The following is a 27,016-nucleotide window of genomic DNA, read 5'->3' on the forward strand; positions in this document are numbered from 1 at the left end:
CATTATATTTTAGAATCGTGAGTTAGAACTAACTATAGAAATTCCATGGTGAGTTGTACTCTGTTTCTTGCAAAATTAAAATAGAAGGAAGAAAGTGAAAACAGAAATTAAAGTAATATCCAGGTTCCTGGAATCATCATGTTATTGAAGTAACTGATTTCCCAGGTTCATCTGGTGAATAAAGTGGAGAAAAGCTGAGATGTAGTTATGAAGTTCTAAGTTTTTCAAAATTCTCTGTTTTCATGGTGTCCTGATAGCTTATATTTCTAGCCAGAATCCCCAGTAGCAGAATAATCTTAACTATTGATGTTTTTTCGCATTTAGTAAGTTCTACAAAAATTCGCTGGTTTCAAATATGTTAAATTGAATTATCTGATAGTTATATATTTATTAATATTGTGCAGAGGCAATTTAAATTTGTACCCCTTATTTCTTCCTTAACATAAAATGTGGTAGTCTGGTAAATGAATAGATTGATAGATTTTATTCTTTGATTTCCTTTAATCATATGCTCCAATGATTTAGAATGATGGTAGCCCAGATTAATATTCCATGTCAATAAATGTTGCCAGTTGTTGCTTTTACTCTGTAGTATCTGTGTTCTGACAAACGCAATAGTTTATCTTGATCCCGTTATATATGAGATAAAAGGAATTAATATGACATGATATTGTGAGTCAGTTATTTAAACTGATCATTTCACCGTTGTTTAATTTTCTTTTATAAATGCTTAAAAAGAAGTGCTTTAATTTCTATGGAATTTTAAGGAATTTAATTAGATTTTTTCTTTTTATTTATCTGTAGCAATTATACAGTTTTTATCAAGCAGAGTCCAGGAGATGAGTTTTATTGTGTTATTGATTAAATTTAATTTTTCTGATTAAACAGATTCATCCTATGAACAATTATACTCCAAACCAAGGGTTTGTACTCATATTAAAATGTTTAAAGAAACTACATATTTACAATCTATTTTGTTTCTAGAAGCCTCAGGGTTTAACTTCCTTTTCAGCATGGTGTGACATTCTCACTCATTTTCCAAATAGATTTTTGTGGAAAAGATTTGAGGCGTTACTGAAACCGTGATAACCTCTGTTAGTTTATCATTACATGTGCATATACTTCATAGCTTAAGAAATTTATCACATTTTTTTTTCATGGAAGCCATAGATCAAACTTACTTTACAAATATGGTAAATAAATGCACATCATTTTGCTTGTGTAAATACTCCCTTTAAGAGAGTATTTTAAGAGAAAAGTAGAAGTACAGCATTTCCCTTTATGGAAGCTGTAATGTGTGGTGTAAGGGGTTTCCCCCGTTAGGAATATAAGTAGCAAAGATACTGTGCTTTCTGGGTCATCTCCTTCTACTTTGCTTTTGCAAGCCCATCCTCCTCCAGATTCTAGCATACTCCTGGCAGACATTCTCTTTTTTATCTAATGACTTTCTTTGAATTCTCTCAGAATGACTGCACTGCTCTGATTTGATAAAATGCATTTGAAACTTGCGGTGAATTGGTGTTGATCTTACTTTAAAATGTAGCTCTTCATTCTTTGTGGAAATTGGAAACAGTGATAACTTGGAGAATACAAATTACCAGAATATCCTAAAGACTAACTTTAGTCAGATCTTTCAATGTCCTGGGCACTACTTTTGTAAACTTCCTACTCTGTTCTGTGTAGTGGTATTCTAGGTAGTGGTAAGGTTCTGCATCTTTTTAACTTCATTTCTGCAGACACTGAGGAAGATGCTGCTAAGCAGTGAAATTCCCAACAGTGAAGAATGATAGAGGTTTTCATTCAGAAGGTTGATAGTCGATACATTTAGTAGCTCCTAAAAGCATCACCTTTATCGACCCTGAACATTTCTCCGATCCGCAGTGTGGTCAGTCTCTCTTTCAACTGCCATAGTCTCCATGACGTCAAGTAAACAGTAGGGGTTTTTCTTGATTGTCTATGCATTCCGTTTTTTCGCTCGCCAAGCTGTTAGTAAGTTTTATAAAGCCCTATATAATAAAAATGGTAGAGACATTCCAAAGAATTATTGATTGGATGATTAATTTTCCTTCTCCTCAGTTGTTTCAGTTTTCTTACTATGAACATAATTTATCTTTTTTTTTTTTTTTTTTTTTTTGCGGTACGCGGGCCTCTCACTGTTGTGGCCTCTCCCGTTGCGGAGCACAGGCTCCGGACGCGCAGGCTCAGCGGCCATGGCTCACGGGCCCAGCCACTCTGCAGCATGTGGGATCTTCCCAGACTGGGGCACGAATGCATGTCCCCTGCATCAGCAGGCGGACTCTTAACCACTGCGCCACCAGGGAAGCCCCATAATTCGTCTTAACTCATGAAGTCCAGTATGTTGGAGATGTTGCCTTATCACAATGGAGAAAGTATCATTTACTTTGACTTACGGCACATTGTATCATAATCATTTTAAAGCTCTAAGATGGAATTCTTTTTGTTTTGGTAATTTAGTCCAGTTTCTATTGTGAATAATCAATGCATACTGGTAAGCAGTTAAAGTAATATACTCCTCATTTTTATGTCTTTTTATTGTATCCTAATAGCCAAAAAAATGAATATGTAATGTAATTTCAGGTACGATAAAGACTATCTGGAAACCTGGAAACTAAAACCAGTCTAAATGGATAATGAGTGAGGGACAATTTTAGTAAGGGTGAGAGAAAACACATTTCTGAGCTGACATTTAGTGAGGTCTAATGAAGCAGTGTGAGGCTCTGAATAGGAACAGTTCACGGCAGCAGCAAGATCTGTGTCGCTGGTGTGGAAAGAGGAGGATGGATAGAGAAGGTGTGTCCCTGGTGTGGATGGAGAGGAGGGTGGATAGAGATGAAGGGCAGGGGCTGGACGTTTAGGACCTTGTGCAGTGGAAGTGACAATGGGTAGCAAGCACTGAATTGTAACATGGTAATGAAGACTCCCGGGGCCTGGCCCCCAGTTCTCACAATAGCACCAAGGCCAGTGACTGGCGAACAGAAAGAGTTTATAAATTAAATGTTTAGGACATAAATAAGTTAATAAAAATAAGTAAAAGGGAGGCTAATCCTTGAGAATAATTTCATGCGAACCTCATCCCAACCCTGCTTCTTCTCTTTTTTTGTTTTTATCAATACAAGTGAGGTGACTAAAGTTCTTCATTACTTGTAGGGTCCCAAATTCAGTGCCTTTTTCAATTTATAAGAATTACAATCTCAAATGGAAATTTATAGTTGGAAAATTTTGGGGGGGGGCGGCTGAAACCACATCTCATCCCACTCAGCACCTCACAAACCTGTAGATAATCAAGTCTTCTAATGAATGATTTTTATTTTCATTTATATGTTGCTTTTCTAACATAGCACAAGTATCTTCAGATTTTTCCACTATCCAAGCATGAGAATTTTGATTACTTATTTTGAACATATTTTGCGGAGGTTTGACTGGTTAGAATAGAATAAGAAGCTTGAAACTTAGATACTTACCCTGTTTTATTATATTTTTGGTCTCTGAAGACTTTATCTTCATCTCTAAGGATGCAGTATCCAGGAACAAGGAACTGGTCTGACAGTTGAAGGCGTGTTCTAAATCAGAAATCCTGTGTCTCAGAAGACAACTCGGGACTCTGCTGCCCCCATAGGAAGGGCAGACCTGGCGGCATCCCAGGGCCCCTTGCCTGCTCTAGTTTTCTCATACTACTACTGCATTCTAACATACACCCAATATAACACTGTCATTAATTTACTGAAAAAAAATTTTGTCATCTGTCTCACTCCCTCCATAATATAAGCATTACAGAGGTGAGAAATTTTGTCTGTTTTCCATGATGTACACCCATTAACAAAAAAGGGCCTGGCACTTACTAGACTTTTGGTTAAATGAAAAATGAACACATGCATGAAATTATTGCTTGAGTTTTCAAGTAATAATGAGAATTTGGAAACATCTTTGGAGATTAGTAGGTTGATGAGTTAAAATACCAAGTATAAATCACATAGATTTTTGTCCCTGCACCTGATAATTGACAAAATGTATGACTTTGATATATTGAAGTTAATATTCCTTAACTGCCTGCAGCTTCTGTTTAGTCATCCTTTCATAGGTGACCGATTAACAGGATCTTTTGTGAGTTACATATAACCAAGGTAAAATAATGTATACACAGTGTAAAACTAACAAAAAATACGAATGTAAGCACAAGCAGATTAAGAAATGAGACATTGGGCTTCCCTGGTGGTGCAGTGGTTGGGAGTCCGCCTGCCGATGCAGGGGACGCGGGTTCATGCCCCGGTCCGGGAGGATCCTGCGTGCCACGGGGCGGCTGGGCCCGTGGGCCATGGCCGCTGGGCCTGCGCGTCCAGAGCCTGTGCTTCGCGGCGGGAGGGGCCACAGCAGTGAGAAGCTCGCGTACCACAAAAAAAAAAAAGACATTGTTAATACTCCTAAAGTCCCCAGTTTTCCAGTTGAATTCTTTTTCTGCCCCACACAAGGGTAACATCCAATCTGAATTTTGTCATTATTAGTCTGTGATTTCTCATTCCAGTTTACTACACGTTTATCTCCCATTCCTCTTGTTTTCTATTTTTATATACATGTCATCATGTTGTATATGTTGTTCCATGACGTGCTTTTGTTACTCAGCACTGATTTTGAGATTCACCTATAACAGATAGTTAATTCGAGTGAATATATTACAGATACATAGTATATCTGTGTATATATATATAATTCCAGTGAATAAATGTATTACTAAAATCTGTAGCATTCTATACTGTGATGAGATGCAGTATTCATTCACTTAAATCCTATACACCAATGATAATAAATGGAAAATATATATATATACACATACATCCCTTCCCCTGTCGGTGGACACACTTGGGTTCTGTTTTCCTGCTTCTGCAAACTGTGATATTGGGGACTGTTTATCCTTGTAGGTGCACCTCTGGTAGCGGAGCTGCTGTGTCAGGTAACGAGCAGATCATCACACGCAGAAACGTGACAGTGCACGTGGTCCTGAGTTATGAGTCCATGTCCACGCCAATGCTTGGAATTCTCAGTGTGAAAGAAACAAATAAAAGCCAGTGTATTGGACTTCAAATGTATCCCATGTGGTTGGCATTTGTTTTTTCCTGGCTGAATAACTTTGAGATCTTTTTCTTTTGATAAAGTTTGGCCATTGGTGCTTTCTGCTCCTCCAAGTGCCTGTTTATATGAAGTTTACTCATTTTCTGTCAGGTCACCTGTTTTTGCTGCCGTTGTTGTTGTTCAGTTGCCACTTTAAAAAATTCTGGATATCTTTCTTTTGTTGATTTTATATGTTGCAAATAACTCCTCCCGCTCCATACTGCTTTATTTTTGTTAACTTGTATTAATGGGTGGCTTTGATGACAAAAGTTTGGAATTTTAGTGTGTTTAAATTAATATCTCCTCTTGGAAAGAATTCCTTGTTTCTTAATAAATATATCCTGCCCAGTTTTGAAGTGATGCCGATATTCTTCTAAATGCAGGACAAAATTTTCAGTAATCTGCTTTTAATTTTAAAATTTAGACAGTATTTTTGTGTATATAAAGTATGAGATCGTGATCCAGCTTCTTTCATTTCTTTGTGGATGACCTGTTGTTTCAGACCGTTCGTGGAATAATGCATTGGATTCCACGTGTAAGTGATATCATGATATTTGTCTTTCTCTATCTGGCTTACTTCACTCAGTATGACAGTCTCCAGGTCCATCCATGTTGCTGCAAAAAGCATTATTTCTTTCTTTTTTATGGCGGAGTAATATTCCATTGTATATATGTACTATATCTTCTTTATCCATTCATCTATCAGTGGACATTTAGGTTGTTTCCATGTCTTGGCTATTGTAAATAGTGCTGCAGTGAACATTAGGGTGGATGTATTATCTTTTCAAATTATGGTTTTCTCCAGGTATATGCCCAGTAGTGGGATTGCTGGATCATATGGTAACTCTATTTTTAGTTGTTTATGGAACCTGCATACTGTTCTCCATAGTGGCTGCACCAATTTACATTCCAACAGTGCAAGAGGGTTCCCTTATTCTCCACACCCTCTCCAGCATTTATTGTCTGTAGATTGTTTTGATGATGGCCATTCTGACTGGTGTGAGGTGATACCTCTACTTGTAGTTTTGATTTGCATTTCTCTAATAATTAATTAGTGATGTTGAACATATTTTCATGTGCTTTTTGGCCATCTGTATGTCTTCTCTGGAGAAATGTCTATTTAGATCTTCTGTCCATTTTTTTAGTGGGGTTGTTTGTTTTTTTGATATTGAGTTGCATGAGCTGTTTATAGATTTTGGAGATTAATTCCTCATCAGTTGCTTTGTTCTGAGTCAGAGGAGCGTGCGGGGGTGTAGGGCCCGAGCTCAGGGTCAGGTAAGTCCTGGATGTCAGGACAACCTTTTCTTTCCTTCTTTTCTTCCCTCCCTCCCTCCCTCCCGCCCTCCCTCCCTTCCTTCCTTCTTCCCTCCCTCCCTTCCTTCTTCCCTCCCGCCCTTCTTTCCTTCTTCCCTCCCTCCCTTCTTCCCTCCCTCCCTCCCTCCTTTCCTTTCCTTTCCTTTGCTTTCTGGAGCCCACGCCCTGCAGACTTGATCCTGTGTGGGGATCGGTGTTACCGCTGCTGGGAACTCCGTCTAGGGCAGCGGAGGCCGCGGGCTACTGCTCCCCCAACCTCACCAAGAGGTGAGAACCAGAAAGACTGAGGCCAAATTCACCGCGGCCGTTTTAGTAAACAGGCACAGACGCAGTCATGCCGCTGCTCCATGTGCTTGAAAACTTCAGAGTCTGACATGATCCCTGCAGGAGTGGTTCCCGCTGCAGGGACGGTGACGTAAAGCAGAGCTCAGAAAACTTTCTGTAAAGGGCCAGATGTGCTAGGTTTTCTGGGCTGGGGTCTCTGTCACGACTACTGAGCTCCGGTGTCGAAGTGCCCAAAGAAGCCATAAGACAATATGTACAGAATGAGCTGGGCGTCAACACACCTGTATTTACCAACCAGGCAGCGGACCTTCTGTGGCCCGTGGGCTGGTGTTTCCAGGATTCCGATGAAAAGGCAAGATCGGCCAGGCTTCTGGTCGCGCTTCTGGTCGCGTGTCTATGAAGTGAGATGACACCAACCAGGCAGACCTCACCAGGGCTTTGGGGCCCCTGCACTTTCTCTCCTACATGTGCACGTCTGATGCCAAGTAATGAAAATCGCCTGTAGATTTTCACAAGGTTGCGATCACTCCGTAGCTGTCCCTACAATGTCGGTTCCTGTTTCGGGCAACTCAGGTGCTGCCGGGTCACCTCCAGGCCTTATGCACAGTTAAGTTCTGCACCTGCGTCCAAGCTCTGCCTACCACGTGTTTTAAAGTGAATTTCCACCCGGAGGATTTACCTGTCTGCTTCGTGAGGATGCAGTTGTTGATAAGGGGGGGCACATGGTGGGGTGGGAGGAAGAAAAGCCCCTGCACGCTGTCATTAGGAAGGTGGGGACTGACACTGGCCAGTGTCTCTGTTCCCTCCCGGCTCCCAGTAAGGCCTCAGCCTGCTCTGGACCCCCGCCGTGTCTTCTTTCCTTCACGCCTGGTTTCAGCTATAGCCTTGCTCACCGCCGGCCCATGGGCTCTTTCACTGTCTCTGTCCTGCTGCTGCTACTCCAAGAGCTTAATTCTCTGCACGGTTCCCATTCAGAGAGGGAGATTTAATCGCCAGAACATCAGTGATGTTGTTGTGAAAGGACTTTTCTGCCCTTTTCAAAGTTTGATGTCGGGGTGGGTCTCTTTGGTAGATTAATGTTGTCTTTCTTCCACAGTAACTACACGTTGACATCTTTTGCATAATATACTGAGTGCAGTTACATGGATGAGTGAGTGAGCAAAGAATTGAAGGAATGAACGTATTAACAGGAAGTTCTGATAGTAGTTCACTAACATTATTTGGAAGAAGGCAGCAACGCTTTATTTATTTGAGGGCTCATTAAATGCCATAAATTGCATTTTCAGGTTCCCAGTGAAGGTGGTTTTATCCAGAGTTTTTCAGTTGAAGCTAAAAGTGTGTAGCTTTTTTTTTTTTGCGGTACGCGGGTCTCTCGCTGTTGTGGCCTCTCCCGTTGCGGAGCACAGGCTCCGGACGCGCAGGCTCAGCGGCCATGGCTCACGGGCCCAGCCGCTCCGCGGCACGTGGGATCTTCCCGGACCAGGGCACGAACCCGTGTCCCCTGCATCGGCAGGCGGACTCTCAACCACTGCGCCACCAGGGAAGCCCAGCGTGTAGCTTTTTCACAGTCCTTCACCAGTTGACTGTAGAGCTAGAGCTTTCTCCGTGGTCCGTGTCTGTAGTATTCCTGCACCGTCTGCCATTCCCCGTTGCCTCAAGAGCCAGCACAGTAGTGGAAACGGAGGTTTGCAGGGTGAGCTTCAGAGAAGCCTTGCCACGGGGGCAGGGCTTCACCACCAAGCGGGAGGAGAAGCTGGCGGAGTCGCGGCGAGGTAAGGACTCCTTCCGGCGTGACGTCATCACAGCCCGCCTTCAGGGTCGGGCAGGAGGAAGGAGACTCGGGCTTCACTCCTCAAAGCTGAGGCGCCGTTCACGGCTCATGATGGCTTTCTGTCTCTTCTCGTACTCTCCTGGGTCTCGCCTGAAGCCACTCCCCTCCGGCTGCCTGGTGAGTGTCCAAGCCCTCTGCTTGCACTTCTCCCGGGGGCGCTGCATTCCTAAGATGACTTATAAGGTCCTCCTTGTTCTTTCTACCTCCCTCCGGGACGGGGCTGGGTGAAAGGCGCACCCTGTGGCTGGGAATCCCGAGCTACTCTACTACCTTCCTGTAACTGCTTCTCAGGGATGATGGACTGCTTGCCCTCAGGGGATGCTGGCAACGCAGACAGAGAGCTGATCAATCCAAGCGACAGATTGCTGGGGACACCAGACACTCGTGTGCAGGTGGCTGTCCCAGTGTCACCTGCCACTCGCTCCCTCAGTTCTGGTGCAACAGATCACAGGTCGGGACTGTGCTGTGGGAAACGGCACTTCTGTTTGAGGATGTGAAAAGCCCTACAGAGTAGGAATCTGACTTTAGGGACAAATACAGTTATATCTGAGGGTGGAGACCGTTAGTAATAGCGGCGTGTGGGAAATGGCAGGAGCGGAGATCACTGGTAAAGGGAGAATTCGCCATCGATGGGTTTGCAAGACCTTGCCTGCTCCCACAGACAGCAGAGGCTCTTGAGTTCATTACAGGGATTTTTAACTTTACTTGCTGGCTTTTCAACTGTCTAAATCCTTTTATCTTTGTAGCATATATGGCCTCCCAGCCAAAACTGGTAAACACAATTCTGATCTAATTTAATACCTACATCAGCGTACATTTTAAATATCGTATCAGCAGGTCTATAAACAGCTCTGCTAATAATGTATGAAATAGCACAGCTCCAGACACATTACCATTGCCAACACCAAAGTAAAATCCCATTTACTTTTGCCTAAAAGTGTTTGATACTGAATTTGCTTTCCCCTGGACTGTAATTAACAACACTTTGAACTGCTAACAAGATTCCATTGACTGGTGATATTAATCACACGTTCACGGAGAAATTGGCTATTGCGTTTGATTTTTTTTTTCTTATGTGCATCTAATCACTGATTAAAACTAAGGAAATGGATCTTTTCACCATGCTCCTTGGACATTTATTTTCTTGGTAGGTTTAGTCTATAAAGATTTCTCCCTCTCTATTGGATCTTGCTTCTAAATTTCTATAGATGTGGAATAAGCCCAAGAAACAGTATTTCTTGTCAAGAGGAACAGTTTATTCCAGATAATTAAATTCAAGATAGTTCAAAGAAAACACAGCAAGGAGCATAAATTAGGTTCTATCAAGGGATATAGGACGTTCCTCGTGAATGGATACTGACAAAACAATTTTGTGGGAAGCTTTAAAAAGTCATTAATAGTTTTGAAACTTTTGAAAACTAGCGTATGAGAAGAAAGCTGCAAGGTTTAGTTCTGTGTCTTTAGAATATGCTTCAGACGTTCACAGCTGTTTCATCTTTATATTTGACAGTATTCTGAGTTTGCATGTAAGATTTCTGCACATACACTCTTATGAATGCTAGGGTAGATTTTTTTTTTTTTTTTTTGCGTTTGCTCAAATGCCATTTTGAGAAGCAAAGAATAAAATGTAAATATCAAAATGGAATGAATTTGGAAAAACAAAAGGGATCTTCCCGATGATCATAGGATCTCTCTTACCTATAAATAGTATTCAGAACCGTCTTGTGACATAGCCCCAGAGTCAGACTCTGTGCTCCAGGGAGACAGGACACTTTATCTTATTCACTGATTTTAGTTTCTTGCTTAGAACTGGAGCACAATAGATGATAAATATTTGCTAGGTAATCAGTGAGCAAAAATAATTTAGGTTGGAATTCATAGATTATTTTGCATAGCAAAAGTGCTATTAACAATTGGAAATTAACTAATAAAATGAAAACTTAGAAAACTGAAGTATGATGAAAGTGGTGAAGAGAATGGACCACAGCCACGGGTGGTTTGGGTTTAGGTCTTGTGTCTGGTAGTCCTGGCCATGGGACCACGTCAGTCAGCCTTTCCTCCCAGGCTGATTCCAGTGTTTAAAGAGTGATGCTGTATAAAAACACTACGTTAGAGGTGGTGGTTATCATTGTTGTTACTAGTCCCTGATTCTGGACTCTGTGTAGGTCTTAAGGACTCGTACAAATACACCAACGTCATGATTTTTCTAGAGGCCACATGGCAACCTTAAAGCATTTAGACCAACTTTGAATCTGGAAGGAAAGGACAAATATATCTTGTAGCAGCAATTCTGGTTATGATGAGTTTGCCTTTCTGTGTCTGCCTGGACGCCTCGACTGTCCTGAAACCCCCCAGCCCATCGCCACTCTTTCCCAACAGACCTGTCCTCCTACGCATACAGACTAACAAGCACACACACACGCACACACACGCACACGCAAGTTACGATCCCTACACTGAGCTACTTGTCTTCAGACTTCTCCGAGCTTTCTCCTGCCCGTATGCCTTTCCATTTGCTTCTGTGGGAAATGACTGTTCTTGTGAATTTTTTTGTGTGTGTGTGATACACGGGCCTCTCACTGTTGTGACCTCTCCCGTTGTGGAGCACAGGCTCCGGACGCGCAGGCTCACGGCCACGGCTCACGGGCCCAGCCGCTCCGTGGCACGCGGGATCCTCCCGGACCAGGGCGCGAACCCGTGTCCCCTGCATTGGCAGGCGGACTCTCAACCACTGCGCCACCAGGGAAGCCCTGTTCTTGTGGATTTTGAAGCCACAGTTCTTGTTTCATGTCCTCTGACGCTGACCCTGTGAGACTGAGGCAGATTTAACACTTCGTATGTGGCTACATTATGTTACCACCACGATGACCTCTTTATAGACTAAGTCAGGGGTCCCCAAACCCTGGGCTGTGGACCGGCACCTGTTCGCGGCCTGTTAGGAACCGGGCCGCACAGCAGGTGGTGAGTGACGGGCCAGTGAAGCTTCATCTCCCGCTCCCCATTGCTCGCATTACTGCCTGCACCATCCCCCTGCCCCGGTCCATGGAAACACTGTCTTCCACGAAACCTGTCCCTGGTGCCAAAAAGACTGGGGACCGCTGGACTAAATTACGGGAGAACAGAGGCTGCGCCTGCGCACTTCACCTTCCAGCGGCCAGAGCCTCCCCTGTACCTGGCCCCTCAAAGCTTTTGAATGGACATTTGTGAAGCTCCCCCTCCCTCCCCCCTTGCTGCTCCCCCCTCATCCATCCTTTTCTCTTTGTCCTCCTTCTGTAAATGGCTCACCTGCAGTAACTAAGTGCAATACAAAATGAAACCAAACATATGTAGTATAATGGGAGCTAATACTAATCTTTTTTTTTTTTTTGTGGTACGCGGGCCTCTCACTGTTGTGGCCTCTCCCTTTGCGGAGCACAGGCTCCGGACGCGCAGGCTCAGCGGCCACGGCTCACGGGCCCAGCCGCTCCGCGGCACGTGGGATCTTCCCGGACCAGGGCACGAACCCGTGTCCCCTGCATCGGCAGGCGGACTCTCAACCACTGCGCCACTGGGGAAGCCCTAATACTAATGTTTTATTCCATAATATTCAAAACTTACTTAACGTTTGCCCTTGTCAAAGTACCAGTGGGGAGCGCAGAGCACCAGTAAAACTGGATACCACAGGCTAAACGTTAGCACTGAGCCATTAAATAATTTATTCATTTTTTGGTGTCTTCAGGAGAAAGACAAAGGAAGCAGAATTGTTTGTTCTAAAAGTTACACGTATAAAACGGCTTACTTCTTTTTTCCAGCTGAAAGCACATGTAATGTAGATATTGTCTTGTTTTACATCAGATTGTTTTAAAAGAAGGTTTGTTCCCTTAAAAACATTCTGGTAATTTGAGCTACAAGATGCAGTTGATAACAATATCATGTGTATTTCCTTAAGAATTTCATTTCTCTTCATCTGAGCTATAGTTTTTTGTCTTTCTTTTTATAGGGATGAGATCACAGTAGTACAAGATGGTAGGCATTGCAGGGTTCTGTGCAAATCTGAAGAACTGTGAAAAGTGTGTATGTGTGTGAACACCTGTGTATGCACACACATACTTGTTACAAAAGATTAATTATCCTTTCAAAACTGATCTTTTCAGATCATAAAATTAATACCAAAAGAATACCATGTTTTTAAATTTAAGGTACATTTATTATTTCCTATTTTCCTTTATATAGGATAAAGGGGGTGAACCTCAACCGTACAACTTCTGGTTTTAGTTTTTATTTCAATTGGTGTATTTATTTTAACGTGATTTTAAAAATCAACTCAATTGCATGCATACTTTTAGATGTATGTGTCAGACTTCCACTTCATTCTCTTTGTGTGGACATGATATCACTATGGTAAATTTATTTTTATTGGTGTGGTTCTAACAGGATGTAAAAGTAGCAAGCTGACTATGAAGAGAACTATATAAATCTTAAAACATTTCTAATTTTTGGTTGCTGGTATCTGAAGTCGCACTTTTCTGATTTTCTAATTATATATTTTGACTATTAGATTACCAAATGCAAAAAAAAAGTCTTCTAGTAGAGGATAAGCCTAATTAATTAGTGGACACTTAAGAAAATAAACTGTACTAGTTTACAACTTTGTAGATTTCTTATTGTGGAAGAGGCTATTAGCAAGCATACAGGTTACAATTTTTATATGGGTTTCTAGGTTGTGTGCTTCATTATAATTAGAGTTGGGAAATGCACAGCTCTGTATAGGATTCCCTGTGTTATAAATTTTTACTGTAATTCATTTTAATGTAAATTTTAGTGTGCAAACACATTTCTTTCCTATTCTTACATTTGTTGACAGGTGCTGCTTTTTGATGACTGCAGATGGAGGGAGGAGGGATGAACTGATACTTGTCCTAAATCCCATGCAAATATTGTTACTGATTTTATCTCACCTCTTTATCATAAGGAAAAATATTCTTTAGCGTAATTTTTCTCCAGCTATCAAATTGGCTGAAATGTTCTCAGCCTTTTGGAGATGTGATTATTTTTATTGTTGGATTCATAGCATTTTATCAGAAAACACTGTCAGCGTAGATACACAACATTTGGGGGACACACCTGTGAGGACCTAGGTCCACATCAAGTCCACCAGAGCTGCCGAGGGTGTGCACAAGCTCGGTGTGGTTTGCAGCCTGTGCTAGGCAGGGGCAGAGATGGGCCTGAGCATTGAAAAGCCTTCTTAGCTATTTGACATGAACATTTATATTGATCTCTGTTTCTATGGATTAACTCCAGTAGTGATGAATTTGGGTTTGTATGTCTGTTTTGGTTTCATTTTTTAATAATTCATTTTGTTGTGTTTTACTAAAGGCTTGTTCTGAAATGTTTGGGAAAAATAAATGTTCTCCCCCCAGCCTGCCCCTTCTGAGGCCCTGCTGCATCGCACAGGCATGACAGTGAAGTGACTGAATCTTGCAATTGAAGAGACTAGGGGAGATTTGAAATTCCTTTCCTTCAAAATCCTGATGGTGGAAAAATGAAATGTTCTTGTGTCCTAAGAGGGGAAGGGTCTCCAGCACCTCGAACCTAGCCCGAAGGGCCCTACATCCTGGTGGTCTTGCTTCTGGGCTTGGATGGGGTGGGTGCAGCCACTCTCTGTGAACAAGTCAAAGGTGCAGTAGTGATGGGGTGTCATCCTGGGATGAGCGTAAGGAGACCGTCTTGTGTGCCAGGCTCCCTGGCGGGGTTCTCACACGGAGGGTGGCCCCGTGGGGACCCCCGTGTGGCAGGGAGGGGGCTGAGCCAGTAAGGAGCTGGAACCCCCATCCAGAAGGGAGCAAGGGTGCTACATCACCAAAAATGCCTGGCAGATCGGAAGCTCTTTGTCAGTCAGGCCTCTAGGAGGGAGTGTAGCCTGGTTGGCACCTTGATTGCCCCTGAGAGAGCCTTTGAACCACGCCTGGATTCCGGACCTTCCAGAACTCTAAGATGGATGGTTCTTGTCCCAAGCCTCTAGAGTTGGGCCTAAAAGGAGGAGGGGTTGCTTTATCTGGTCCTGGTGCGCAGAGAAGCAAGTGGCTCCTGGGGACGGTGTTTCAGCCACTGTCCTCCCCATTATCCTTTACTGATTGTAATGCTCATTTTTGGCTTTCTGGTAACTGGGCTATTTTTAAAAACTACTGTGTTGATGGTGTTGGTACTGTTGTTTCAGTGTTGTAAGAAGTCTGAAATGTAAACCTTAAATATTGGAACAAACCCCAATATGTATACATTACTAATTTTTTGAATGGAGCAAAGGATCATTCTTTCAGAAAGTCTTCTCTCTCTGCAGAGAAGAGGAAGAAGGTAATACTCACAAAGCGAAACTTCTAGGGCAACACATCACACTTTAGTTCGAAGATTTTATCAACCAGTGAACTGTGAACGTAACGGTTACTAGAGATAATAGCTGTGCATCAGAATCTCAATTTATACATGAGGAAACAGAATTATAGTAATAATAACCATGAGGGCAAATCAGAAATTGTCTTACGGCTTCCCTGGTGGCGCAGTGGTTGAGAGTCCCCCTGCCGATGCAGGGTACACGGGTCCGTGTCCCGGTCCGGGAAGATCCCACATGCTGCGGAGCGGCTGGGCCTGTGAGCCATGGCCGCTGAGCCTGTGCGTCCGGAGCCTGTGCTCCGCAACGGGAGAGGCCACAACAGTGAGAGGCCTGCGTACCGCAAAAAAAAAAAAAAAAAAAAAAAAAAAAAATTGTCTTAAACCCAAAAGTGAAATCTCAGTGTGAACCAAATAGCTTTCAAGTTTTGTCTAAATATAGATACATTCAGAAAGGAGTTCAGAAAGGAGTTCCCAGGTATTGATCATGAATAAGGACCCAGTTGTACGTAATCGTAGTTCGTGTGTAAATATATCCCCTGCCCACTCTGACAGTATAGCATCTGAAGAGCGTACTTTGCTGCTGGAGGTGTAAATAAGCACAGAAATGTACTCTTGGCTCAGTAAGGAACCAACTAATATCCTTTGTTTCTTAACATAGCACATTCTAAAAACGAGAAATACTATTTTGCTTTCATTTATGATGAGTAACTTCTGTCTATTTTACACAGTATTTAAATTTTGACTAGTACTATATTTTCATTGAGTTTTATATGCTAATGATTTGTATCAGACTGATAGTATGCATTTAATATTTGTATATAATATAAACTTATCTACATTTGATATGATGGGCTCTGGGTTGGGGGGTGCAGAGCAGCCTCGTCTCAATGAAACTTTATTTGTAAAAACAGGTGTTGGGCCACCCATGGGGTGCATTGGCTCGCCTGTGCTGTTCTCGGGGGGTTTAAGCGTGTGTTCTCGGCTTCACCCCCTCCACCTTCAGCAGGTGGCTGATCTCTCTCTGCTTCCCTGGCCTCACCTGTGCAGCAGAAGTGACAGCAGACACGCTGCCTCTTACAGATGCTGAAAGCTAGGTTCTGGGAACCTGGTCCAGGGCAAGCGAGTGGAGCCCCAGGCCACTGTGCTTCTCAGTTTCTGTTCCTGTTGGTGTTCTTATAGTTAAAACCAAGGCTCCCAATATTTGAAAGTCCTTATTTTATTTATTAAGGCAAATACTTCTGTGTCATTCCCTGAAATTAATGAATTGTAAGTTTTGTATATCAGTGTGAAACTAACCAGTCCACATACATATGCAGAAGAATTTTAACCTTGATGTGCAGGGACTTTCAGAGACAGTTGAGGAATCCTCCAATGCACATTTCTTTTGGCACCGTTTATTTATATGTTTAATCTGCGGTGAGTCAGGGAGCATAAAAGTGCTCTCTGAGAAGTAAAGGGCTCACTAAAGTGGTATAAATGAATTCTCTCAGGGTCCTAGGACATCACTGGAGAAACCAGGGGGACTTGAGTAATAAACGCGGCCTTGGGGGCTGAAACAGTTGTTTCATGGATAATTCCTTTGTGCCCAGACAGAGCTTACTTCCTCTATCTTGGGATCAAATCAGGTGTTAAGGGGGGGCTTCCTCTTTTGTGAAATGTACTGGCTTAACTCTTACACTGGGCATTCCTCCCACGATGGGATGAGATGTACACGAGGCTGTCACAACATAGAACACATTTCAAAAAACAGACGGACTTTCATTGCTGTTCTTGAGCTTATAGAACTAGCAGTGCCTCGTGATTTCCCTGAGCTGTTGAAACAGAGCAAACAAGAAGAGGTCACTTTAGTTGGGAAATCCTAAAGTTTAGTGCGAGAGGGCTTGGGGGACGTAATCGCAAATCACAGAAATTCTAGGGAACTTCCCTCGCCAGCTCTCAGCATAGGCCCACACAGACGTCATCATACTGTTTGATTTCTGTGGACATTTACAAAGATTAACAGAGCTTTTGTTAATAAGTAGAGCAGCACTAGCTTATACTTACCTTTGCTTTCACTCTGGAGGTTTGAATCCAAACGTACAATTGTACAACAGTTCAGAATCGGGTGTATTCCTGTCTTTTATGTTTTTCCCAAATGCAGACGCTTTGCTGATTCTTTGCTCCTTGGGAATACACAGATCTTTCAGTGTGGAAACCTTGGCCCAATCTCTCTTCCCCAGAAGATGACTAGGGGCCCAAATTGCTCTCTCTGTCTCTATGCTTCTATGACTGTGTCCTATTAGGGTGACCAGGAAGTCGTTTGTCTCCTGTCGGCTTGTGGAAAAGCTGTTGGTGGTCGTGGTCGTTGCTGGGAATCAGGACTTCACCAAATAGAGGCCAGAGGGTCCAGGCTGCGATGTCAGGGGAGTGGGTATGGATGCAGAGTGATCGAAGGGGAGCAGGGGATGCCGGGAAAGTCCAGGATGGGAAATAGGGTCAGAGGATGAGCAGGGGATTCCCAGGGAAGAATGGACAGGGGACAGACTGATATCCACACACACACAGAGTCAGGATGCTAAGGACACCCTGGGACGTGCCCCTGGATCTGCTGCAGGTCCAGTGGCCCCGTTCCAAGGCCAAACTCATCCTGCGGCATCAGTTTCCCAGTGGGACTGACCTTGTAAGGATATACCTTATGGGTTGCAGCTTAAATTCTGCCAACAAGGGCTCTTTGGAGGTTCTGGATTCTGTGTATGGGAAGGCGCGACCAAGCCAGAGGTGAAGAGCTTGTGTGTACCTTTTTATCCTCAGGACTGACTAACTGTATGACTTGGGGGGCCTTCCAGCTATTAATTATTTGCTGATATACCACAGTTTTCTGTTCTCTCCCATGTTTTTGAGCTCTGACTGTGCTCAGCCCGGTATCACTTTGAGTCCCTAGAAAGTGATGGTGGTTGATTTTGGATGCCGTCTGGGAATTCAGGAGGGGACGGGGCAAGTGGCTTTTCTGCCCGTGGCTGATGATGGCTTCCCGCGGAGCAGCCCCACCACCACCCCAGGTTCTGTTGATGAGCAGGTTACGGGGCCAGGCTGGGCTAGGGGCGGGGGATGCCCTGCACCTTTCCTGGGAGTGACAGGAAGGAAGGATGCACAAGAGGAAAGCCCCCGATGGGCACCTTCTGCAGGTCGGCAGCTCCATTGCCCTTTCACAGAGGGAGGCCTGGGAGGACGGGGTGATCCTTGGAGACCTGGGTAGAGGCTCACCCTCGGGTCTCTGTGTCCTACACGAGCGTGTGAAGACCTCTCACCTACATTGCAGAGTATCTGCTTGCTTTCTCTGAAACAGGGTCCATCTGGACTGTAGCCGGCTCTCACATCAGATTCTGGGCCCCTTGAAGTCACAGGCCACGTGTCATTAGGTTTTCTTTCTCCTTAGCATCTACTAGAAGCAAAATAAATATTTATTGGAAGGATTGAACAAAACACATCCTGAGTCTCTGATACAACGTTGGATGGTGAGTAAGGTCACACGACGTGCATGTGGCTTCAGAGGTCAGGGGTCACAGCACTCCAAAGGCGTCTTTCCCTCTGCGCCCCCCATAGGTTGCAGGCTTCCCCCGGCAACTCCACGTTTTACTGAAAAATCCCATTTTCATATGATGTCAATTTAAGAAAGATAGTCATTCTTAACATCATAATGGTAAGTGACAATTACTCGAATGTTTTTCTGGCTGGAATAATAATAGGTACCAATTTTTAAGTGCTTATTGTGAGCTATAAGCTATATTCATACTTTGCATATTTTAATAATTTAATCTTCCTCAGCTTAAGGGCATTATTACTAGTCTCAATTTTCAGAAAAGAACAGTTACGGTCAGAGTTGAAATATCAGAGTAACTGGTAAATACAGGGTTTAAATATAGGCGTTTCTTATTCAGAAACCTCACTCTTGGGCCGCCGATGTCCTATTATATGTTTCTCTTTTTTTCTTTCTTCATATCTTTTTATTGTCATTCATTGAAATTGTCAAGCTAGGACTTCAAAATTTGTACCAAGATAAGTTTATCTTTGTCTTCCTAATGATTATTCCTGACATTTTCTCAGACTTTCATTTTTCATCATAATTCATAAAAATATTTGAAACATAATTGTTACACGAATGACATCACTGATAAAACACTACTGCTTTTGGAGGTTGGTTGTTTTACCAACCCGCTCCCTCTGGTCCCCCAAGTGCTCTGTACTGGGATTTGTAGCTACAAGATTTGGTTACATCAAGTCCTTTCCTCTCTTATACTAAATTTCACTTCCTAATCGTGGTTGACCCATATTTTACACTGCAGATTCAACCATTTTCAATCAAGTCAGGCAGTCTTGGATCTGTTACATCATTTAAAATAGTGCATCACTAGTGAAATGCAACGTGTAAATTCTTAACATGATGAAATATACTTATAAATGCCTTAGAGTAAAAGATGCAATCTAGGTGGGACTGGCAGTTAAAAGCAAGACTGGGAGACAGCTGTCGAGGGCGGCCTTCTCCTTCTTGTCCTGACGCCATCACTTCAGGGGAGAGTTTATCCCAAAGACACTTACTGTAGTAAGTCTCAGTGCACATAGTGGGAAATACCAGAGATGTGTATTTATTTACTTTGTCTCTGGACTAAGATTGCTGGGTTTCCATAGTCATAAATAGATAGTTGTGCAAATCTGGAAAGAAATCTTATCAATCTCATACCCCATGGGTTTTTTTGGGGGGGAGGGGCAAAGCTGATTGGCTAAAACATAGCTGCCTGTGAGTTGTCTCATATGACTAAAATATTATTTAAATGTCATTTAAATGTTTTAGACAGACACGGATGAAACGTATCTCTATAATAGACTCATCTATTTAAAATATATATGTATACATTTATATATATGTATATATTTTGACATAGATGCATGAGTGTGTTTTGTGTGCGTTTGTGTGTGTGTGTGTGTGTGTTCCAAATGGATGACTAATACGAAGACCTCACGTGACATCCTAGATACTCTGATAGCAGACTTCAGATGGGGAAGGGAAGTGCTATGGAAATACTATCACCTAAACGATCTTGGTGTAGGTTGACCCTAAAGCCCTGTACCCCACCTGAAACTGGACTGTCATATATTGGGGATATGAGTGTGGCGTTTCAGAACTACCCACCGTTGATAACCATCACTTTAGCACTTATTTTATTTTTACAGTGTCTCCTAAAGCATTATCTTCCGTGTCCCATTACAATGTCTCCAAAAGCATTATCTTCCGTGTCCCATTACAATGTCTCCAAAAGCATTATCTTCCGTGTCCCATTACAATGTCTCCAAAAGCATTATCTTCCGTGTCCCATTTTGTAATCGTGTAAATACTTTTTTTATAGCTTAACAATCCTTTATACCAGTTATTTAATATAAATTACAGAACACTTATGGGAATATAGGACACAGTTGTGTCCAGTAGTCATCAATAGAGTCTTTATTGATTATTATTTAAAGGTACTGTGCCCTGCTAGCAATTTTCAAATACATATCTCAGGAAGGTCCCATTGTCTGCGCAAACCTTTGTGGCCTCGGGAGCAGCTTGGGTGGCTCAGCACAGGCGATATGATGCCTGAGTGTAGCTCCTCTCATGTTCAGCTCTAGCCCTTGGGGGGCTCTTGAAGCCTCCAGTCTCTCCTATTCCCAGTTAATCACGTGTTAGAATCCATGAGGATACTGAGTAATCCCTGCCCTAGTTTTCTAGTCCCTGTGATTCCTTCAGGCATCGGGAGAATTAATCACCGTAGATGCAGCAATGAGTGAATGAACCAGACGGTTCATCCGAGGATATAAACTGGTCCTTCCCACCTACTTCATCTGGACAAAGCCTGATTCTGACCAGCTGTTGTCAAGGGAAACTAGTTTCTCTATTCTGGGCATGGTTCTTATTCTGAAACATATATTCTGAATGTATAAGAAAGTACTTAGACATTTATGTATGCGTGATTTGTTATAAAATATTATAAGCAACATGGAAGCACAGACGTATGAAGAAATAACCAAAGGCTGGTAAATCCACACAGATGGATGTGAGATGTTCAGTATTTTGACAAAACATATTAATACAGTTGTAAAATGCTCTTAATAAAATGATGCACAAAACATCTGGATATAATCTTGAACATACAGTATTATCTCAATATAGTCAAACATGTGTGAAGAAAAATCTGTTCTTGTTAGCAGTTCTTTGCTGTAGGATAATTTGATTCATTTGTGTTTCTGTATTTCCCAAAAACTCTGCATCACGGGTCCTCAGGTAGGTGGTTTTTCCCCGAGGAGGCACTTGGCAGTATTCGGCAACAGTCTTGATGCCACACCTTGAGGGAGGTCACTGCTGGCCTGTCATGGGTGGAGGTCAGGGGTGCTGCTAAGCGGCCTGCGATGCTCCACAGAGCCGTCCCCCCACCTGCCCCCGCCCAGGACAACAAAGAATTATCTGCTCCAAGTGTCCGTGGTGGCGAGGGTGCTCGACATTAAACATGTATCTTATTTAAAATCAGGAACAATAGGACATTAAAACCCCAAGGAAAAGGCTTAAATCCCAGGATACAGAAATCAAATTTTCTTATGCAGACCACATTTTAGGGGAGAACTGTCAAATATTATTTCTTTCAATATAAGAAATTGGAACAGGTGCAGAATTGACTGTGGTCGTCACTGTAATTCACGGTGTAAGCTCTGGAGCGTGAGCTTTGCCCAGTGGGCCCTCGGGCTTGGTGTCAGTCATCTGAACCTGAGTTTCTCCAGTCGTGGGCATTTCCTGAGTTGTTTTCTAAATCCCCAGTTGGCTTATTCTGGATCTAAATTGAAGCCTGGGAACAACCAATAGTCACTAAAGCTTTCTGAGACAAAAGAAATTGCGCCTGAATGAACACTTTCTGTGAAAATACTTTGATTGCTCATCCTGGCAACATTCCTAAGATTTAATGCAGTAAAACCATTTTCAGAAAAATAAAAGTCTCGTGATATGAGCACACAAAGAAAAATATCTAAAAATAGCTAATAGGGGAAGGACTTTGCTTTTCTTTACCATGTCAGATGGCCAGCTGTCCGTGATGCCCTTGACATAACAAAAAGCCAGGTCACGTTGTACATTATGGTTACAGATTTTTTATAGCTCTGATCCCAGAATAAGCCAGTGTGATCTTGTTATTCTGAAGGACGTTGAGTTAAGTTGTCGAGGTTCGCTTTTACCATCGCGTTGTTTTCTCTACATGCCCACGTACTTCCTGCTAACCCGTACAGTGTTGAGTATTTCAAACACTTCGTGTCGTGGCAGGCGTGATGCTGTCATGTTATCAGGCCTCAGTGTCAGCTCCATTCCTGTGCCAGCCTTTCCACAGCCCAGAGTCACCATTGTAGGAAACACCTTCTCGCACCTTTCTGGATGGTGCCGTGGTAGCTGTACCGCTTCAGAAAGTCTGAGGGGGCAGCAGAAGCACTTGTCTTCTGGCATTAACCACAGTCACTAATGTTGGCTTTGACAAAGTTCTCTGCATCTCACATCTGACATTTGGGGGAGGGTTGCAGTGTGGACATCACTTTGAAAAATGTGATGAGGGGTCCGTAGCTCTTTCTACAAAAAACCAGAAACACTACAGGACTTTGTCAGCAGTCATGACAACTTGTCCGGTGGTGATGTTGACCAGACACTAAGGGATAACCTTAGTCCTTCTGACTGGCAAACATGCTTTCAGCACCTGCTTCTTGCCAGGAGTGGCCTGGTGCTTTGCATTTTTGTAACTGATCCCCGCACCACCCTTACCAGACCAGGTAAGTATTCTTTTTCCGACTTCAGTACAAGCATCTGAGGTTTGGACCATCTTTTTCTCTAGCCTCATGCAGTTATTAGATGGTGGAGCCAGACTTCAAATTCAGGTCTGCATCTCCAGAGCCATCACCAGGTGCCAGAGTCTGGCTTTGCCTGTGTTTCAGGAGAATCCCAACCCTCTCCACGCTTGGAATGGAACACAGTCATCTTCCCCACACAGTGAGCGGTAACCTGAAAAAGTGATTACATGAGTGTGCTGTGGTCTCCAGCTGAAGTTTGAGAATTTGAGTGTAGGTACTTGACTTGAAAACCTAGTTTCCCAAGATTTGTATCATGCTGTAATTTTTTTAAAAGTGAGATTTTAAGATGAGACTAAACAATCAGTATTTGTCTAATTATCCAGTGGTGTTATCCATCCTTCATCTAATCCTGGATAATTTAGCACAGAACCTGTCAGCGTGTTTTACCCTAAAATGCCCCCTCTCTTGTTATAACCCTATCTCAACATAAATAGAAGACAGACAGACGTGTCTTCTGTGGTTTTTCTTTTCTTCTTTCCTTTGAGGGTGAGAGATGGGGGTGAAAAAGGTGGTAATGAGTGATTCGTCACAATAAGGAAAACGTTTTGTAACAATTAAAAAATGTTCAATAAATCAATTAGGGAAGTATATTTATTTCTGTAATTAAAATGCTCTACGTTCCCTCCCAGTACACGGGAGGGCGTTAGCAAAGAGGGTAGAAGAAGCTTGAAAGAATCTCTGCTTGGCCTTCTGGGTTCCCTACATTCTGAGGTTTCTGGTGGGTTAGGATTTGGGGCTGGAGACTGTTTCTTCAAGGAGCATCCCATAGTGCACTTCTCTTGCTTATGATGGTGGAAACAGCTTATTAATTTGAACAGTGAAATCGGTTCTGTTTGCATAAGAGATGATCTGTTTGAGGTGCCTTTACAAGGCTTTTAGGTAAAAACGGTGAATAAAATTGAGTCAGTCAGTTGACTCAGCTCTGTGCGCTATCCGTTGCCCCACTTTTGTGCTTTATGGTCAGATGTACTAAATACAAGTAAATGTAATGATTCTTTCCCATATCAAAGATTGAAACTTCAGGCAAGATTTAATTAGGTGCACATTTTTTCTCAAGCTTCCCGGTGCATTCTGATGAATTCCTTAGATGTGACTGATGTTCATAAAGTATATTTATAGTGTCTGGGCCGCTGCAGAGTCACCTGGTATGTTTCCTGCTATGGTAACTGTTCCAGTTACTGTTTTTTTTTTTTTTTTTTTTTTTGAGGAGAAAGTAATTTTTTTTATTATATCAGGGACACTTAATTGAACAGAAATCTCATGTTCAATTTATTTTGTTTGCTTGAAATCTTATAGCCAAATATGTGGCTCTTTTCCCCAATTTCCTTATTTATTTCATATTTAATTATAGCATATATTTTTTTAAATTAAGTTTTATTGGAGTATAGTTGACTTACAATGTTGTGTTTCAGGTGTACGGTAAAGTGAATCAGTTATACACATACATAGATACACTCATTTTTAGGTACTTTTCCCATACAGGCCATTACAGAGCATTGATTAGAGTCCCCTGAGCTATACAGAGGTCCTTATTCGTCATCTATTTTATACATAGTGGTGTGTACATGTCAACCCCAGTCTCTCAATTTATCCCCCCTTCCCCCCTCCATTTACTCATGTACTAGTGCAAAATGCAGTTGTGTAATTGGAAACTGGTGGATGCTTTTATAAGCTTATTAGCTTCACGTAATTGTGTGTTATACTGCGCGTTGAAAGTATCGCATTATAATATTCAGGTGACGTGGCAACCAAACCAGTTAAATTCTTACAGTATAGTAAATGTTGACTTGCCGTGAAAATGAACACATTTACTGAAAGATATTTCTATAACGTGTTAACAATGTATTCTCATTTGATAACTATTGTTTTTCTCTTGTTCCTTTTTTTTCTTTTTGTTTATTTTTTTTGTAATTTACTGCTTGCCATTGCAGGAAGTAGAGGTTTGTATTCAGCTTCTGTATTTCACATTTTATTTTTGATTTTATATGAATCTTTACATTTTAATTACTCATAGACACTCAATTCACATTATTTTTCTCCTTAGGATGATTATTTCCGCACTTGGAGTCCAGGAAAGGCCTTCGATGGGGGTAAGAATGTCATTACTTTACAATAAATGTTTTTACATGTTTACAATCACTGAACTTTAAACATGATATTTATTGCCTGGTTAGATTTTAAAATACTAAATAGGAGAGCTTAGATGAATGGAAAAAATTCATGCCATAATCACTTTCACTTCAGAATATCATAGTTAGAGATAAGTTACTTAGGTATTGTGATTTGTCAAGGTGTCTCTCATTTTTAGAATCATATCTGATTCGTCTGATTTAGGCTTCTGAACTTTACTGTGTCCATTCTTATTAGTTGATACAAGTCACTTCATCCAGTTCTCAGATATATTCAAGTACTTTCACTAGGAAAGAGATTTATTTTTGCAAAATTTCAAAACAAATGGCTTTGCTGTCTCATTTTCAGTAAATAAAAGCTTTCCTTTAAAATGGAGCAGTCTGGTAATTAGACTCAGCTGGTGTCTTAGTAAGACCCGAAAGGAAAACTCTTGTATTGAAAAACTGTACCCGCAGTTCGTAGTCTTGGTTGGCCCCCTTGAGACGGAGGGCAGGACACACACGCGGGAGAGGAAGCCCTTCCCTGGGTGCAGGAGATGCCCGATCTCAATGCAGTCATAATTATGTTAGTAAACAGATTAGCTTACCAAACTGTACACTATTAGAACCAGACTCTTTCTTTTAAAGTTTGAAATTTCTACTTTACATCGTCTGTAGTAACCTTACATAACATGGTATCCATGAAGCAGTATTATTTAAAAGTAGAAGTTGTTTTTTTAAATGAGCCATACTATGCCGTTAGGGGAAGCTTTACAGTATTGTGCTGTGTTTCCTAATATTTGGGATGAACGCTACCTCAGGCAGCCTCTGAGTAGGGACCAGCTGGGATGGACAAAGGATTGTGGTCAACGTAGAAATTAACCTTCAGTCGGAAACAGCAATTCACATCCTGCCCCTCCTGTAACATTACTTTCTTTGTTCCTTACTTCGTGATTTCACTGTCATTATCCAGTGTGTTAATTTGTGGGATTTACATAAAAATTTTGATTTGGTTACTGTAAGTCAAGTGAAAGGCACTAAAAGACAGGCAATGAAAAAATACAGGCAAATATGCTTCACATCATTACACTTTGCAGATATTGTGTTTACAAATTGAAGGTTTGTGGCAACCCTGTACTCAACAAGTCTATTGGTGCCAGTTTTCCAACAACATTTGCTCACTTCCTGTCTTGTGTCACATTTTGGTCATTCTCACCTTATTTCAAACTTTTTCATTATTGTTGTATTTATTATGGTGATCTGTGATCAGGGATCTTTGGTGTTACTATTGTAATTGTTTTGAGGCATCACGAACTCCACCCAAATAAGACAATAAATGTAATAAATGTTGTGTGTTTTGACTGCTCTACCAACCAACCTTTCCTCCGTCTCTCTCCCTCTCGTCGGGCCGTATTCCCTGAGACACAGCAATACTGAAATTAGGCCAGTTAATAACCTACACTGGCCTCTAAGTGTTCAAGTGAAAAGAAGAGTCACAAGTCTCTCAGTTTAAATCAAAAGCTAGAAATGATGAAGCCCAGTGAGGAAGGTATGTCATTGGTGGGAATGTAAATTGGTGCAGCCACTATGGAGAACGGTATGGAGGGTCCTTAAAAATCTAAAATTAGAGCTACCGTATGACCCAGCAATCCCACTCCTGGGCATATATCCTGAGAAAACCATAATCCAAAAAGACACTTGCACCCCAGTGTTCATTGCAGCACTATTTACGATAGCCAAGACATGGAAGCAACGTAAATGCCCATTGACAGAAGAATGGATAAAGAAGATGTGGTGCACGTATACAAGGGAATATTACTCAGCCATAAAAAAGAATGAAATAATGCCATTTACAGCAACATGGATGGACCTAGAGATTATCATACTAAGTGAAGTAAGTCAGACAGAGAAAGACAAATAGATCATATGATATCACTTATATGTGGAATCTACAAAAAAGATACAAATGAACTTATTTACAAAATAGATATAGACTCACAGACTTAGAAAATGAACTTATGGTTACCAAAGGGGAAAGGGTGGGGGGAGGGATAAATTCGGAGTTTGGGATTAACATATACACAGATAACCAACAAGA

General features: G+C 42.1%; 1 protein-coding gene across 1 annotated transcript in view; it reads left to right on the plus strand.

Annotated features, from left to right (window-relative positions):
* The window catches only part of LOC132427627 (testican-3), a 432,143-nt gene that overhangs the window by 108,814 nt on the left and 296,313 nt on the right, over nucleotides 1–27,016 (plus strand). The window contains exon 3 of the mRNA XM_060015323.2: nucleotides 24,855–24,900. Coding sequence (XP_059871306.1) covers nucleotides 24,855–24,900 — 46 coding nt within the window. The remainder of the gene's footprint in view (nucleotides 1–24,854; nucleotides 24,901–27,016) is intronic.

Source organism: Delphinus delphis, chromosome 6, assembly GCF_949987515.2.
Source record: "Delphinus delphis chromosome 6, mDelDel1.2, whole genome shotgun sequence".
In the NCBI taxonomy this organism is placed as follows: Eukaryota; Metazoa; Chordata; class Mammalia; order Artiodactyla; family Delphinidae; genus Delphinus; species Delphinus delphis.